Source organism: Protomyctophum parallelum, assembly GCF_964188405.1.
Source record: "Protomyctophum parallelum genome assembly, chromosome: 2".
Taxonomy (NCBI): Eukaryota; Metazoa; Chordata; class Actinopteri; order Myctophiformes; family Myctophidae; genus Protomyctophum; species Protomyctophum parallelum.
The window spans coordinates 31,023,853-31,041,451 of NC_139699.1; the positions used below are offsets into that span (position 1 = coordinate 31,023,853).

Sequence of the window (17,599 nt, forward strand, 5' to 3'; positions counted from 1 at the left end):
TAGTTATTTGCTCTGCCACTTACAAAGTTTGGGCTGACGACCACCGCCGCTCTTAATGTGCATTTGAAATGGATATTAAAACAGATTGAATACGTGATTCATCGTCCAGGTAAATTTGTAATGTTATTTCGTGCACAATGAAATGAAAACGAAAAAGCTTAACTGTAGCTGATTAGATTAATACTGGGAAAAGTAGTGAGTTGACATCTCGTGCTTGTGTAACTTGTGTGTATAATTCTGTGTAAGTTGTTTGGTGTACTTTTGTTTTTATTAATACAATTTACAATTTACAATTTAGGCATTTAGCAGACGCTCTTAATCCAGAGCGACTTACATTAAGCAAGAACAAAAAAGCATGGGAATACTATGACTATTTATTAATACATGAATGTCAGATGTGTCGCCTATACTGCATGATTTGTTTGTTTTACGTCATTAATGAATTTAAAACATGTAGTCCCATAGGGAGTAACTCAAGGCTGTGATGGAGCAGTTTGATAACCCTAGAGGTGGCAGGCTGGATGTGATCACAGAGATCACAGAGGATGGAGAGGAGCATGAAGACATCATGCAAGGCAGTGAAAGGAAACAGAACCAACCCAATTTGACCAAGTACCAGCATTTTTCCATTGACACCAATGAGTCTTTGCATTTTGAGCCTTGCGAGGACTCCCCATCCCCCACTGGGGCTGAAGATGGACACAATAGTGTGTTTGACGATCAAGAACCCGAGGTAAATCAGGTAATAATAACCAGTAAGACGCCCTGAGGGCGAGAAGCGACCAAAAAAAGGGTGAGGTCACGTGCACGCATCCGCCTGGATGACGGCAGACTGCTGGGCGAGCGCTGGCGTTTTGGAATGGGGGGTCAGATCAACATATGGAATGAATTCTGTACTGGCCAGTGGCCATACTGTATATGGAGCGTGTCTTGAGTGTACAGGGTTTGATGAGGTCAGATCAACATATGGAATGTCAGAACAGGTCAGCTCCATATATGGAGATCTATGGGTGGCAGCAGGGGCAGTGTATTGAGTGTACATGGTTTGATGAGGGGTGAGGGCTCAGGTAGGTCCAGGCCTTAATTTTCGGGCCTGTTGAGGCGGGCCTTCTAGAGATTGAATGGGCAGGTATGAGTCAAAAGGGAGACACCGAAGAGGAAGGATGGATGGGGAAGGATCTACATATGGAATGTCAGAACAGGTCAGCTCCATATTTGAAGATCTAAGGGTTTGAGGTCAGATGTAGAGTTTCTGGCAAATATTGATGACATCTGGGATCTCCATCCCTGATGATGTCACGTGATGTCACTAGGCATGACCATATATGGAGGCGTGGGGTGGCGACCTGTAGTCGCAATAATACATTTTATGGTATGTGGTATAGCGGTTGATGTTGACAGTCCGTTGGGGTCATATAGCCTGTGGCCACTATCAACCCAAGACCTGAGCCCGATTCTACAAATTACAGATTCTAAAATAAATCCTTCTAAATCAGTAGCCTAGTTCTCACACTAATTTCGTAATTCAAAATTCACTTTCAAGATTTAAAAAATATATAGTCAACGCTAAAATCTAAAGATTTTAAATGCTTAATTAATGTTTTGTGTTGAAGATGTTGTTGAAGTGGTCCGATTCAAGTCAAGAGCACCACATTATGTGACCTGAATAGTCATTGTCATTGTATCTGCTTTCAGATTGAGACTACCAGAAGAAAGCTGCAGGAGAAGGTTGTTGAGATGGAGAGCTTTGCGGGTCATCTGGAGGAGATCTTTCTCACTGTGGAGGTACACACACAGACAGTCATTGGCTACGTTTACATGAGCAGTTAAATCCCCTTTTCATTCCGAATAGAAGTTAAATCGTATTAAACGTTGTTATGTAAACACCTACAAAAACTTACATCCGAATGAAAACGCTCGATGCGATCTAAAAACCATTCCGATGTCACTGGCCGGATTACTCCGATGTTCAATGCGATTGAAAGAAAATTGGACTCATGTATACACTGCTTCGGATGTAAATTAATTCTGGTCTTTCTGAGCATGCTCATTTCCATTGCGCTCCAACTCCAAGGCGCTCATAAGCCTCATATCCAAGGCGCGCTGAGGAGTTTGCACATAGAGCGCGTTATTTCGTGCATTTTGTGTGTGTGTGTGTGTGTGTGTGTGTGTGTGTGTGTGTGTGTGTGTGTGTGTGTTCAACGGTCTCTCTCTCACACTCTCTCTCTCTCTCTCTCTCTCTCTCTCTCTCAAAAATAACGAGCGACCCGATACAATAATAATCAGTGTGTTGCGTGCCCTGGCCGTGCTGTAGATAATAAAGTAGGCTACACATAAAAACGAGATGATCACCTTCCCAGCGGAGAAGGGGAGCCGCAGCAGGTGGGGAAAAAAAGACGGTAAACATAGTATGTCCGTCCTTATCCAAGCAGCAGCCTCAAAACTACTGCGGAATGAAATGATGGGATTTCAAAGTGTCGTCTTTCGTCTGAAAGTCACAATGAATGAATGAACTGCCTATATTTTATGTGTCCAACAGATGGCGTAGTTTCACGTGAATTAACATGTATCATGTCTTCTATCACTTCTCCATATAAACACTCATTCGGAATGACCATTTCCCATGTAAACTCGTGGCAAAAAACATTACATCGGATGTATTTTATTCTGAAGTATTTATTCGGAATGATCACCCTTCATGTAAACGTAGCCAGTGTAGTAGTTAGTGAGCTTCATTCAGTTTGCGGCTGGACATTGAAACTAAGAAATCCTACCATTTTGTTCATATTATGCACACACTTTCCAACTGTGACTCCCTGCTTTTACAGCGTACTAATAGCCATGAATGACTTACATTGTTTACACACCTGCATACACAGTTGCCTACAGTTTTATTATAACCTTTGTTTAACCAGGTTAGTGTAATTGAGATTAAAAATCTAATTTCCAAGAAATGCCTAGCCAAAATAAGCAGCGTTAAATTAGTACAGATTAGGCCTCAATTAAAGCCTCATCAAGTTACACAACATCACATTTGAGCTCGTAAAATCCTATACCCCGGCTAGAGCTCTGCGCTCCGCTGATCAGGTACTGCTTGAGTTCATTTTAGGTTTTTCTGTATCTTAGCTCTTTTTTTGTTTTTGCTTATTTTAACCTTTCATGCTTATATTTTTGTCATTTCTGATTGTGTTTCCCGTTTACATTCTGTGTTCTCTTGCCTGTTCTTTGTTTTGCCACTGATGTACAGCATTTTGGTCAACCTTGGTTGTTTTAAAATGTGCTTTATAAATAAAGTTTGATTTGATTTGTTTTGAATAAATCAAGATTTGGTCTGGTATAGTCTACTATTTATCCTGTCAGTTATCAACTATGTATTGCTTCTTTGTCTTTGCACCATGTGGCAAAGTTATGTTTTGGGGGTAACTCAGTTCTATTCTATCAGTAGTCAAGTGTTGTTGACTACTGTGTTCCTTCTCTGTGTCCCGCTGTAGGTCTGAGCCCTAGAGCTGTCACAGGCTCACAGCCCACACAGCACACAGTGTCTTTCATCTATTACGCTCTCTTTGCAGCAGAGTAGTAACTTGGCACTTAACCCATATACCTTCCTGATGTTATGTGCAGGAGAACTTTGGCCGTCAGGAGCAGCACTTGGAACAGCATTATAATGATGTGCTACAGACTTTATCCCAACGCTATGATGAGAGGGCAGCTGGGCTAGAGGGGGAAAAGAAGAGCAAGCTGGAAGCCCTGTACAAACAACTGCTGAACTGTGGCCGGGCACTAGATGCTTCCAAGGAGCTAATCGAGGCTGCCCAGGAGATCTACAGGACCCAAGACAAGAGACTCTTTCTCAAGGTCAGTTGGTGCTTCTCCCTCTCACCCTTGTTGTGGCAGCTCTGTATAAAAGCTCTTCGCAATGTCCAGAAAATAACAATTGTTAATAGTACATTTACATGATTAATGCTATATGGTTGGTATAAGTGTTTTTAAATTGCTATGTTTTGAACTTTGTTCACAGGCAGTTACTCCCACCGTTAACAGGTAATTTGGTTTAATGTTTTGCAGAGGTTATGCATAATATTGCATGACGCTGACTGCGATATGATGTGATGCCGTCTTGCACAAAAAATAACAGTCCACAAACAAAGTCTTTCTTTGCAAGTGTTTCCAGTTCCACACAATTCCTGCACATAGTTTTAAAAATAACATTGAGATTTGTATTCATTGTCTTTGAGTAATCCATCTATTGTTGATGTCTTCATGCAGTTAAATCTCATTCAATGTGTTTTCTGTCATCAGAATTGAGGAGTTTGCTAAAGAGGAGACTGAACTTAAAGTGCACACATCAACTGAGTTTACCACTACACTGGCAGACCTGTCTGATGTCAAAACCATGATGGACTCCATCAACATTGTACCAGGTCTGATGCCCATGATTATCCTCCATTTCAAACATACTATAGAGTATAGACTATGTTTTGTTGCTGTGTATTAATGAATGATCTTATCTTTAACTCATAAACTTAAACGCTTCTGAGGACAATTTCCCAGCATTTGGTGCTAAAACTGTGTGGAAACAATTAGACAAGACTGGAATGAAATCCCAGTTACAGCAAGCTACCTACTGTATGTAGACATGCTATTTTCTCTTGGCAATTTGTGACTTTAGTCAGATTTTCCATTTTTAATGCACCTCTACCTGAGACCACTATACACACACTACTAACCCCACCATCATAAAACAGGTTATCTGAACTATAATCTGTATATCCAGTCAGTGACTCAGTTCACTGGTAAAGAGTTGTTGTTGTTGTTGTTTTTATTATTGGTTTTTTTGAGGGACGCTAGCCCCTCCTATAGGTTTAATGTTTGTTGTTATGCAAGCTCGCAATGCATTTCCAATGAGAGTCACATGGTTTGACACAACATTTTTGTTGTATGGCTTTCGGCTGTGTTTCGACTGCCCCCCTCCCCCTCATACAACAAAAATGTTGTGTCAAACCATGTGACTCCCATTGGAAATGCATTGCGAGCTAGCTATACATCAATCTGTTGTGAAGGTGTGAGTCAGGCCTTAGATTTTGAACAATACTATTGTTCAAAATAAAAAAATAGACAAACAATAATATTGAACATGACAATAACAAACTCTCAGTTCAACCAGTTGTCTTCACGCTATATTAAGCTTTATATTCCCAGAAGGTTCAATCAAAGAATGTGATTCTGACTCTTGGATGGTAAAAGGTAATTAATTCACTTAAAGGGTTCTTGGGATTGTGCAGTTGGATCCCCCAGACTCCATCTATTATGTTTATATAATGTATGTGGTCAGCCACATGTTCCTTCACTTTAGGGTTATGCTTGGGGTTATGGGTTGTGGTTAGGTTTGAGGGAACATAGGACTGAGGGAACATAATTACAGTTTACTTTAGAGAGAAATCTGTGGTTGCCTGGAGAACAATTTACTTTTCTTTGTCTTTTATTTAATGATCTCTATTGTAATAGTGAGGCTGTCAGCACAGGGACATTCATGCTCACTTACTGCCTTCTCTCATTTGCCCCTGATCACTTTCATGTTTGAGTCACTGTTGTCAACTATCCTATGTTCCTGTGTGTGTGTGTGTGTGTGTGTGTGTGTGTGTGTGTGTGTGTGTGTGTGTGTGTGTGTGTGTGTGTGTGTGTGTGTGTGTGTGTGTGTGTGTGTGTGTGTGTGTGTGTGCGCGCGCGTGTGCATGTTTTCAAAAGTCATTAAAGTTCCATGTTCTGCAAGAATGCATACAAATTTGAGAACGCATTGTGTAGATTATTCCATAAAGAATATATCCATAGAAATGAGAAAAATTAAACAGCAAAGTCAATTAATTGTCTCAAATTGACATAGCTTATCAATTTGCTGTTTCAAAACACTGGTTACTGTGCTGCTGGTGTGGTGTGACTGTTAATTATGCAGTTGATCAGGGATTGAAATGTTTATTTTTTTCTTCTTTTCCTCGGATGTGATTCTAGCCCCAAACGCACCAGTGATCAATCCCCAGATTCCCAACTCTGCCACGCAGACATCCTTGCGTGTGTGCTGGAGCCTGTTCTCCGATGATACAGTGGAGTACTATGAACTGTACTACAGACCCGTACTGGAGGATTCGCCAGCAGACAGCATCTGTGGACCAGATGGTACAGTACCGGGCAGGAATAATGCAACATAACTGTTGCAATGATAACATGACACTGTCATACTTAAATGTTGAAATTGTATTTCAACATTGTCAAATGGACCCTTATTATATCTTTAACTCTTGAGTATTTACACCCAAGAGTTAAATTTTTGATAAATATCTTACTTAATTTGCGAATGTAGAATTGTTATTGTATTGTTTGCCTGTTATCTCTCCTATGCTACCACATCAATACAGCATGGAACAAAATCTTATCCAACGATAACAAAATATTCTTTAGTCTGCGAGGCTAACTCATCAAATGGTGATCTGTGGCTCAAATGCAGAATGGGCCTTGGTATGAAAAAAGGTTGAAACCCACTACATTAACAGCACACTATGGTCTAATTGGTCTTTGTCCCTTCTTTTTAAGTGTGCAACATAAAGGTGAAAGAGACTCACTGCACTGTGACAGACCTGCTCCCTAATGCTCAGTATGAGCTCTGGGTGACAGCTACCAACACTACTGGCATCAGTCCAGCTAGTGAAAAGGCCCTATACATGAGTGGTAATATATTTACATTTCCACCCTCTAATTGCTTGTACAAATGTAACCACTATAAACTTCAAATGTGTCAGTATTGACCTGCCAAATTCCCTGTGCTTTTACTATAGTGCCCTCTCCCCCGGTGATCGAACAGAGGCAGTGTACCACCTGCCCAGAGGCTGCTCTGATTCGTTGGAAATCAGGAAATACCAACCCTGTTGACTCCTACACCGTGGAACTCATTGAGATGGGTACAGATGGTGGGCAGAGTGGTATAACAGAGTAAGAATGCCCTTCCAACACACACAACATTATCGCATTCCATCACAAAACTGAGTTGACTTCTTGCTTGTAAACGATGTAAATTTGTCTTTGTCATGCTGATTTTCTTTACAAGTTTCCATGACATGCTTTGACGTCATAACCTAATCCGAGATGACCCATTTAATCTGCTATGCTTCAAGCTACAGTAGAGGCTGCATCCCATGATACTCTACTTCTGCTCTGTGTGCCACCCGTAACGAAGACTTTTGCTTCAATAGTTACATCCATAAACAAGCCTCTGTTAGTGCTTGCCTGGGACTTTTTGAGGTCCCATGGTTGTAGAGCTGCTGATTCAAGACAGTGTGTCCTAGAAAAGCTATTATTAGCCTCACCTCCTACAGCAGTGTTGATCGCCACTGCAATATTGTCCTACCATTTTGCAGTCATTTTTCGTTGGTCATTTCAGTGTTAGCTTCGGCATCCAGGCTTTCATTTTCGTCGGTGTGGACCGAAATAAAATAAGCCATTCATCTATTTTTCACTTAAAACTAGAACTAGAAACCTTCTGAATGGAATGAATGAATGAATGAGGTGCATTGGAACTTTTTGAATGACATTCACTCCTTCAAGCCACAACATGGAAGTAATTATAACAATGTTATATTACAAACTGTGCCTTGGTCCATTGATGGAGAAGTGAGCTGTACCAGTGTACCCTGTTAACATTATTTTGGAATTGTTTGATCTCTCAGGTCAATAGTGGCTGTGCCTACCTGTCAATGTCTGATCCAACTGCAGACAGGAAGACGATACCTCATCTCTGTTAGAGCCGTCAATATCGGTGGGCCTAGTGACAGAAGCGATGCTTTTACTGTCTCCACAACGGGTGAGAAGCAAGACAAATCAGCCTATGGTGGAAAAAGTACAAAAATGTTTCAATATCAATGCTGCAATGAAGAAATGCTCTGTTACAAGGAAAAGTCTGGAATTCAAAATGTACTTGAGTAAAAGTACAAAAGTATTCGTATCAAAATGTACAAAAGTAGAAAGTACTCATGTAGAATGGGTATGGGGCTCAGGCTTCAACTCAACCGGGTCTGTTTGGGTTGGATTGTCACTTTCAGAACTGTTAAAACTCTAAAGCAGTGGTTCTCAAACATTTGTACATTTTTCACAATCTTTCAAGATCAAAATGTTTCGAGAGTAGCTGATCTACAAGCTCAAAACAGGCAGTAATTTGATGTATTTGATCGTAGATCAGCAATCCCAAACAAAGTATAAAATAGGGTTAAAATGGTAAACTGTTCCTTGTTTTGCTGTGGACCCCTTGGAACTCCTTCAATGACGCCTGGGCATCCCCAGACCACACTTTGAGAACCACTGCTCTAAAGATATGACAAAAATATTATTGTAAGTTAAATCCTGTATTATACAATTATTGTAGAACTGAGGAAAACAGATATCAGCACTCAAATGTGCCTAAGAAAGAGTGCTGCTTAGTGTGAGTAGATGCTGCTCTTACCCAAGAACAAATCACAGAACATTGGTGCATGCCAAAATCTTCTTGAAAAGTGGGTCAACAAACAAATTTCCTCTTGAGAACAGTTGGTGAATGAGGCCTATTGGGTGTCTGGTCCTCATGCAGGTACATTCTTCCATCTTCTGGAGGATACTGCCCACCCCTGCCTGTCCATCTCTGAAACTGGTTTCACCATGTTTTATGGAGACGAAGAGCTGCCAATAAGTGCAATGGCCTTTGATGATAACACATTTGCCAGGTGAAATAATCAGTCAATATGTACATACATAGGATCTTGGATTTCAATTGACGCACGTCGTCTGCTGAAAGCATAGTGAACAATGACTGTTTAGTGTCCATAGTATCAAATTAACATGCATGTGACGTGTGTGCTGTACATGCATGTGCGTAGGTGTGTTGCTGTGCTGGGGGATCTTATTCCAGTACGAGGCAGACATTACTGGGAGGTAGAGGTGGACGATGAGACGGAGTACAGGATTGGAGTTGCATATGAAGACACCCACCGGAACTCATATCTAGGGGCAAACGCCACATCTTGGTGTATGAGGCACATTCTCACTCCATCCAGGTACCAGCTTGCTTTTAATGCAATTGTATTATTTATAGCCATGCCTTGATGCTCCGACTGGCTAAAGGAAGACTAGAGCTAGACTACGTCATTTTCACAGTACCCGACAAACCCAAGTACTGTAGACACAAATTTAATTTAGTAATTTAGTTAGTCTGATAAGAGTTACTAGTATACTGATGGTCTCACAGGGACTATCCCATACAGTATCTGAAAAATGGGCCAAGAGGGTATTTTTAGAAAAGAAAAATCCTTTCCTAAGCAAGAATTGTTGTACCTCTTCTTTGTGCACAACTAAGCCTGTTGGAGGAATTCATAGCAGATGCTGATAGTGCATCCATGACTTCTTCACGGTTTCCATAGCAACTCTATTCTTGGCACAGATCAGTTGGACATTTGGACTGTCACTTAAGCCATTTTGACCTGAGATCAGATTCTAAAAATGCAGACCTACAAAAATAGCAGACCTACAAGCTCGTAGTGTGCTACTCGGTTGCGCGCTATGAGCTTGTAGATCTGCTATTTTTAAATAGCTAAAGCATAATGTAATGCTAACACCAAAAGGGGTTCCCGCCTAAAATGGGTTAAGCAGACCATTCATTAACACATGCCATGAATGCACTTTACATTCTTATGGCTATGTATATAATAGTGTAATATCCTAAAATGAGTGTCACTGCCTATAGTGCCTAAGCAGAAACTTATTATCCTAAATCCACAGTAACATGAAATCCTGCCAGGGGCTATCTAGTAAATTAGTTCATCTATGGAACTTTATTCTGACTTTATGGGCTGTATTTTGCGTGTCTTAAGTAACAGGTCTTATTCCCTAACTTGAGTAAACCTGGAGGCGTGATCAATGCTCTTTGGCCACTCAGAATAGCCAAATGGCATTGATCATGCCTCCAGGTCTTTAGTTTACTCAAGTTAGGGAATAAGACCTGGTACTTAAGACACGCAAAATACAGCCCTGACTCTGAATTGACTTAGGTTATGAGTCTGACTAATACTTGCTTCACTTTCTTCAGGCACAAGTATGAGTTCCTTCACAATGGGTGGAGCCCTGACTTAAGGATCACAGTAAACCCAGTGCGCATAGGGCTGGCACTGGACTACAACAGGGGTACACTGGCCTTCTACAATGTGGATCTGAAGCAACATCTCCACACCTTCCATGGTCATTTCCAGCATTATGTTCACCCCTGCTTTGCCATGGACAACCCAGGAGCCCTCACTGTACACAATGGTATAGAAGCCCCTGAGTACACACATATCTAATACCATGGATTTGTTAATTATCTTTTCTTTTTTAATATGTTCACACACACAAACCCATTCTAGCTTTTAAAACAATTAAAAAAAAATGCATGGCTTGCATGAAAAATACAAAGGACCATACTGGTGGTTTGGCATGTTTAGCCTATTGTCTCCAACTCACCATATACCATTTTTCAAAGCATACTGTGGTTTGTTCGATTGGATTAATGAGTAAGGCTAATAAGTATGGCTTGACTTGAAAAGTCTTCTTTAAATTAAATGCACAACCATGGTTAACAAATGACAGATGCTCGTACGGTTCTTTAACATGTATTATCTGTTATTTAAAATGGAAGGATTAAGCAGCACAACAAAGAATTTTACCAATTTCTTTATTACAGTCGAGTATTCCATGGGAACAGGCATACACCATTTTCCAAGATAAGAAAAAACTTCCACTGAAACTTACAATATGTATATATTTATATCATCAGCAACTGGCACAAAGCAAGTGAAATTGGGCTCATGTATGGATAAAATATGCTTTGCAAATTAAAATAAAAAATGGCCTGGCTGAAAACTGTGTCAATTGTACAATTGTATTGTGGTCCTGTGGTCGTTTGGGTTAGGGCACTGTGATGTACACAGAAGAGCTTTAGACCTTGGGCTGTGATCACAGGTTGGGTAGGATAGGGGTGTTGAAGGTTGGGGGGGGTTAGGAGTTAGCTGTTCTTACTGCTGCGTGTTCTCTCCTCCTCTTCATCGGAGGAATCTCCTCCATAGGGCACCAAACCAGACATGTCTGCAACAACTTTAGACTTCTTCTCACGTACCTCTTCCAGTACACCTGCGGGCACAATCAAATGGAGACGAGAGAAAAGCAGAAAGAAGGGGAGATTCAAGAGAAAGGTAGGGCGACAAAGAGAGGGGTGGGGGGGTGGGGAGGAAAAGGAAAAACAAAAAAAAGAAACCCATTGTGGAGCCCCATGTTAGCGGTGGTTTTGAGTGGATCCACAGCCAGGGGGAGATATCAAATGAAACGGCAGCAGAGCACACATCCATAACAGGCAGGTCCAGGGACACATGTTGAGAGAGAAAACAAAGGAAAGACAAAGAACATATACAGGAAGAGCATGTTAGAGGGGTCTACCAGTTGGGGGATGCAAACAGGTCTCCATTACCCTCCCATTCTCCTCCATAGGCAGAGAGGACATTTAACACACAAGACAAAAACAACACCACTGAGAAGAATGACTCAATTCAGGGTTAGAAAGTGCAAGATGGGAGATGGGTACATACCCATCAGCGCGGCGCTGCTGGGCTGAGCGGCTAGACATTCCGTAAACTGGGCGGACTCTCTCGGCCTTTTGCGTGCAGCAGTGGGCATAGCAGGTGGTGGTGGAGGCGGCATCATGGGACGCGGCGGTGGAGGCATTAGCACTCTAAAAGTAGGGCAAAGTAGCATTAAAGGAATCTGTAACACAAAGATGAAGATGGGAACTCAAAAGGTGATGAAATGTATAAACCAACCTTTCTGTTCCTTTCTCCTCTGCAATTTTGGTGGCTGGAGGTGGGGACTTCTCTTTAGCAGGGGGTTCCGACAGGGTGCTAGTGGACTACATTGAGAAGAAAACATTAACCATCGACTTTGAAGAGTGCATAATCATATTAGTAAAGTGAATTGTGTGCGTTGTGACTCTATTCACCTGCTCTTCCCCAGCCTCCTCTTGAAAATGACGCTTTGGACTTCCCGACTCAGGGGTGCTTGGTGAGGGTTCTTCAGGCGCCACAGTTCCACTGTTCCCCGGATCCTTGAGAAGAGAAGATGTTGCATGGATTTTGTTTTGGGCTTTTCAGCAGCAAAACTAATCTGGTTTTTTCGCAAAGCATACCCTGCCGGGAGAGGTTTCAGTGTGTGCCAGCACCAGAAGTACATAATACACAGTAATGAGCAGGGCAGAGTTGAACTTACATTTGATAGTATGATCACTGAATAACATTTCTAACTAGAAAAGGGCACACCTCAGCACACATATGTCCAGGCTGGGTTGCCTAGCAAGGGCTGTGTAAGTTGTGAGTTTGTCAGGCCACAAGGAAACTGAGGGTGGAAATAGCATTTCTATGACATATGGTGCAACTTTTCACAAAGTGAAAGCGCTTTTGCAAATGTTTGAAGCAAATTACAGGCAAGCAGTATGGGATATCAATATCCTGTTTGACATCATAATCACACAGCTCACAAGATCACCTGTATAAACTACTGTTTAAGAATCTATTCTAGGGAATCTACGTGGAATACGTTTTTAATTTTACAACCTACGGTTCAAGAGTTATAAAACAAAACATAAACAGGCCTGGTATAATGCCACCATGAGGCCCATATGAAAGAGTTGGCCTACTGTTATTGTTGTGCATGCAAAGTTTGACAACTATAGATCAGGCAATTTGCATGATTAGCTGTACAGACACACAGAGACAGACAGGCAAAAACCATAACCTGTCTAACATTATTTGCCTCTTCGCTTGGCCAGTTCACACTTGTAAAAGAGACGTTAGGCTCAATGTGGTTTTTACTGGTTAAATAAAAGGTCAAACAATCCTGCTCTAGCGGATTGATAAAACAACTTGATAAATAATAATTTATTGATAAACAAATCTTCTAATGTTCTATATTTCACAGGAAAGGTATTGCATTTCTGCTACATTAGCGTTCAATAATGACTAAGCTGCAGTTTCATTGCAAATACTAACATTGATTGCTTCATTGTTGACATCTACCTGATGCTTGTGGATGTTGTGCCAAGTACTGACATCAGGTAAATGCAAAGTGTCTTCTTTATATGCTATGCTCACAGGTGTGAATTCACCTAGATATAAAAAGTCTGTAGTACAACTATTTTTCCTAAAGAAAAAACGGAGGAGGCCTCTCTACACATTTCAGGTACATACTAAAGGAAACACTACATTGGATTAAATTAATTTCTGTACGGTATGAAAACCAACGTGTAGACTTGAAACCTGCTTGAGATCGGCCATCCAACAGAGTGAATTTTAGGGTGCCTTTGTTTTTGGTCAAACGTATATCATCGCATTCTAAGCAAGTATGGATTGATCTAGGTGAAAATACTCCCTGAAAAACAGATTGGTTTACAAACAAAAATCAAATGACTGCAAAGATAAACGTAATAACTCCTCACCCTTAAAAATAACCTCATCTAAAAATGGAAAATTGTCTTTATGTACAATATATGTTCGAAGCTGTAGATAAACAATGATATATAATGTGCATTGATGGAATGCATTACCAATTTCCATTCAGCGCAACACATTTAAAACCCAAAACTGACATAGATAGAATTTATACATTTGTGTATGCAACACCATACCTGTATGTGATCAATGACAGTAACACATATATATTGTATGAATGTGCCATTTTGGTTGCATGGTGCTACAAAATGGTGTGGTTTTGCTGTGTAAAACAAAATAGACTTAAAGGACGACTTCACCTTCATTATGGTACCATTTTGTCTATCCCGTCTGTGTTTCAGAGGGCGGCTGTGGACAGTTCAGTAACCTACCTACCAGTGATCATTGATAGAGAATCCAAGCCAATAGGCTTTCTATTCCTGGAAAGTCAGCATGCTATAATAGAAGCTATTGTTCTCACAAAATACAAATTGATAAATAAAAAATGTGACATTTTGCTTGAGAAAGAAATAAACCTGCCTAATCATGAGGTAGCCCTCCTATGAGACACAGACTGAGTAGAAAGAAATGATACCATATTATCGTGAACATTAGTGAGGAATGAAGATAGGTTGAAATTGGGTGACGTCATCCTAAAGAGACTTCTCTGTGGGCCTGTATTCCAATGAGCATTCATACTCATTATCATGGAAGTGTATTGAAAGGATGTCAGCTGTGTGCAATAGCAGTCACCCGTTATGGCAAAACTTGATTTTACCAATGCAAAGGCTCCCCCATCGCAACATCCCTAGTATTAAGAAAATATCAACTTCAAAGTATGAAGTGAGGTCACAGGATACATGATTGCCATATGTCCAAAGATATGTGGACACCCCTACTAATTACTGAGTTGGTGGATAATATTCTGCGTCTGATTTTCAGGGTTTGGCCTAGGTCCCTTGAAGCGTAATTGAAATGCTACAGTTTAAAAATATATTTTAGACAATTTGTTGCATCCAACTTTGTTTGGGGAAGGCTCTCTACTGTTTCAGCATGACTATCTGTGCAAAAAAGCAAGGTCCATTAAGACGTGGTTTGGAGTGAAGCAACTCCAAGAGGACTGCACGTAGAACCGCACTTAACCTTTGGGGTGAATTGTAATGCTCATTCAGTGCCTGATATCACAAATGCTCTTTATATTTATTTATTTTTGTTTTTTGTTTGTGTATCGTGTCTAATATTGTATTAATTCCTTCTATTTGTGAATATGTATATTTGTATGTGCCTAGTATTTCAGATCTTTAATGGTACAAGATACCAGGGTTGTGGCTCTTTCAGAGTGGGAACTCTGGGGGGAGGGAGGGACAAAATGCTCAATAATTTTTGTATGCAATTTTTAATTCATATGTGACTTGAAAAATGAATAAAGAAACTTTGATTTATATATATTTTTTAAAGCTCTTTAGCGAGAATGGTGCATTCCCATGATGCATTCCCAGACGTACTCCAAAACTTGTGGAAAGCCTTCCCAGAACTCCATATCAACGCCCGTAGTTTTGAAACGGGATGTCCAAGAAGCTCGTATTAGGTGTGATGGTCAGGTGTCCACATAATTCTGGCCATATTGTATACATCTTTAATATGTAAACTCTCACCTGGACCATATATGGGTGTGGTTTCCGAGGACACACCACAGGATACTGAACCATTGCCTGAGAAGATTGAGGGTTTGTCGACAGGTTAGAATGACTTGGGGGACCATTTGCATTACTCCAATAACCACCGGCTCCTGGGTACGCTGAATAGCTGCCAGCATACCCATTCGCTGAGTAGTTATACCAGGATCCCTGGTTAGAGTAATTGCTATTAGGTTGAAATCCAGCTGCGTATGCTGAAATGAAAGTATAGAACACAGAGTTAATAGCATGTCTGATACGAGGCAATACTCTGGGTTTTTTGAAAAACCCATGGCCTACTATTCCAACCTATTGTTGAGTGACTAAAGACGTCAGGAGAGAATGAATTACCACAAGAAGAATGCATTTACATAGCTAATATCCGATATTGGGTCAGCCTGTTGAGCTAGTATCTGATATTGGGTCAGCCTGTTGAGTTTGCCTGTTTAGCAAGTGTAAGTTGATACTTACATTGGGTGGAGCCAGTAGCTGTGTAGATGGACACCATACGGGAGTGTTCGGCTCTTACCTGGAAAACAGGGGGCGGGGGGGTATGGACGTTTTAGATTAAATATCTTTATTTTTTATCCCATGATTTTTGCAGCCCATTTTTTTAACCCAGTGTCAACTATCTAATATAATCCTGGGCACTCCCTCTGCTAACCTGGGGAGAGCAACGGACTGACCTCATGCTCCCTTCTATGCATGAGGAGTCCAAACCACTTCTTTTCACCCGACAGGGGGAGTTTTCCCGGGTTTGACATAGCTCATGGAAGGAACACATTATTCCAACCAGTTCCTTTCCCCTCCATCAGGCACCCCGGCTGGCCAAGGGGAGGCAATTCTAGAGACCAGGCAGATCACTCTAAACGCATAAGGAAGGATATGATGTACATTGAACGGTTAACATTGTCGGTAGGCAGATTACTCTAAACGCATCTCTGGAGATAAAGTATTTTATCTCCACTACCATTTATGCTCTTGGAGGTGGGTATCGGTGACAACTACACAACTCAGTGGTTTCACCTTCTTATACCTCCTATCAGATTATATACAAAAAAACACCCATGTGAAGTGAGGGGCGCTAATATATTAACACAATCAGCACCGGGATTTCTTTCAAAATAGCAGCTCGGGGGGCTGCGCAGATGGCAGCTTTTACTCTGAAACCCCCCCTTCCGTTCCTTGCTTGCTTACCTCGCTACGATTGCGATAAAGTCACTCGATAAGTTCATATTTTAAACGAGAGGCATGTTGAAGTCAGAAATGAAGAGCTTAGTATATCCATCTTGTCAAAACCACAGAGAGCTCCCTAAATTAGGAGATACGAGCCTTTCTTTCCGAGCGGTAAACAGGGAAGTGAACGGCAGCACCCCAAAAAGAAAATCACAATATTTTTTCTCTCTCGATCAATGAAAATGCGCTAGGACGTGCAATCCATCGGTTGGATTAGCTAGGACGGCTCCACACTTCCTACGGTCTAAATGGGTTAAAGTCTAACTCATGTTGATTAGGTGATGTAATGCCATTAATTATAAAGAGACAATATGACCTAATGAGTTACAAAATGATGTAAGTTTTCCATGTCAATGGCGTTTATTAAACAAACATTGAACTAAAGACAAACATTAAACCTGTATATAGGAGGGGCTAGCGTGAAGCGCCCCTCAAAATATCAACTTACAGTTTCCAGCAAACTCTCTGTGAGTTTCTTTGCCGACTCCAATCCAGCTGCATTTGGGTGGCTGTAAACAAACAAGTGACCATAAATTAGACTTGGAGGTTAAAAAGCACACCCGTGTGAAGTGAGGGGCGCTAATATACTAAAGTCTAACTCATGTTGATTAGGTATTGTACAACAAACGGTGCAAACAAACATTAAATGCCATTAACAATAAAGAGACAATATGACGTAAATGACACATTATGAATTTTCCCTTCATTGTCAATGCATTTACAAAACAAACTTAAACTAGTTGAACTTGAAATTGAACTAAAGACAAATATTAAACCTTTGTATAGGAGGGGCTAGCGCCCCTCAAAAAGTTAACAGGAGAAAATGTTTTAAATACAAATATACACATTTGAAATAGCTAGTCCAACATTGAGCAATCTCAAATGCACATTACCTAATGTACACATAAAGTGGCTCAAAGGACTCTCGTCTTGAAGCTTGTTCAATGTAGCCGGAAGTCTTTCCCCTGAGGAAGACTCGAGCCCCCGTCTCTGTCTGGATGTGACCCAGGTATGTTCCGCCTGGACCTTCAACCTTCTCATTCACATTGAACGAGGGCAATGCCTGGTCCAACCCCACAAATATCTTTATGTGCACAAAACTCTGAAAGACAAGGAAAAAAGCTTACTAGTGGCTCACTTGGTAGGAGGCTTACTATTAACGCTTATGGC

General features: G+C 40.9%; 2 protein-coding genes across 4 annotated transcripts in view; one reads left to right on the forward strand and one right to left on the reverse strand.

Moving 5' to 3' along the window:
- Window positions 1–15,155, forward strand: fsd2 (fibronectin type III and SPRY domain containing 2). Of its 3 annotated transcripts, XM_083759851.1 has the most exons (14): window positions 1–109; window positions 458–742; window positions 1,696–1,785; window positions 3,622–3,855; window positions 4,019–4,041; window positions 4,300–4,421; window positions 6,007–6,171; window positions 6,586–6,720; window positions 6,828–6,981; window positions 7,716–7,849; window positions 8,609–8,741; window positions 8,895–9,071; window positions 10,100–10,317; window positions 12,049–15,155. In XM_083759851.1, exons 2-14 carry the CDS (start codon window positions 485–487, stop codon window positions 12,057–12,059), a joined length of 1,854 nt encoding a protein of 617 aa, XP_083615977.1. In that variant the 5' UTR covers window positions 1–109; window positions 458–484; the 3' UTR covers window positions 12,060–15,155. The 3 variants fall into 3 exon arrangements, with proteins under 3 accessions (XP_083615977.1, XP_083615975.1, XP_083615976.1); XM_083759849.1 differs by lacking the exon at window positions 12,049–15,155 and having other exon boundaries at window positions 10,100–10,911; XM_083759850.1 differs by lacking the exon at window positions 12,049–15,155 and having other exon boundaries at window positions 458–733; window positions 10,100–10,911.
- Window positions 10,704–17,599, reverse strand: part of LOC310855022 (KH homology domain-containing protein 4-like) — a 17,405-nt gene continuing 10,509 nt past the window's right edge. Inside the window, exons 7-14 of the mRNA XM_083759852.1 lie at window positions 17,323–17,531; window positions 16,878–16,938; window positions 15,665–15,722; window positions 15,173–15,408; window positions 12,035–12,139; window positions 11,859–11,944; window positions 11,628–11,770; window positions 10,704–11,175 (exon numbers count right to left, since the gene is read on the reverse strand). Of these exons, the coding sequence (XP_083615978.1) occupies window positions 11,051–11,175; window positions 11,628–11,770; window positions 11,859–11,944; window positions 12,035–12,139; window positions 15,173–15,408; window positions 15,665–15,722; window positions 16,878–16,938; window positions 17,323–17,531 (1,023 nt within the window). The 3' untranslated portion in view covers window positions 10,704–11,050. The remainder of the gene's footprint in view (window positions 11,176–11,627; window positions 11,771–11,858; window positions 11,945–12,034; window positions 12,140–15,172; window positions 15,409–15,664; window positions 15,723–16,877; window positions 16,939–17,322; window positions 17,532–17,599) is intronic.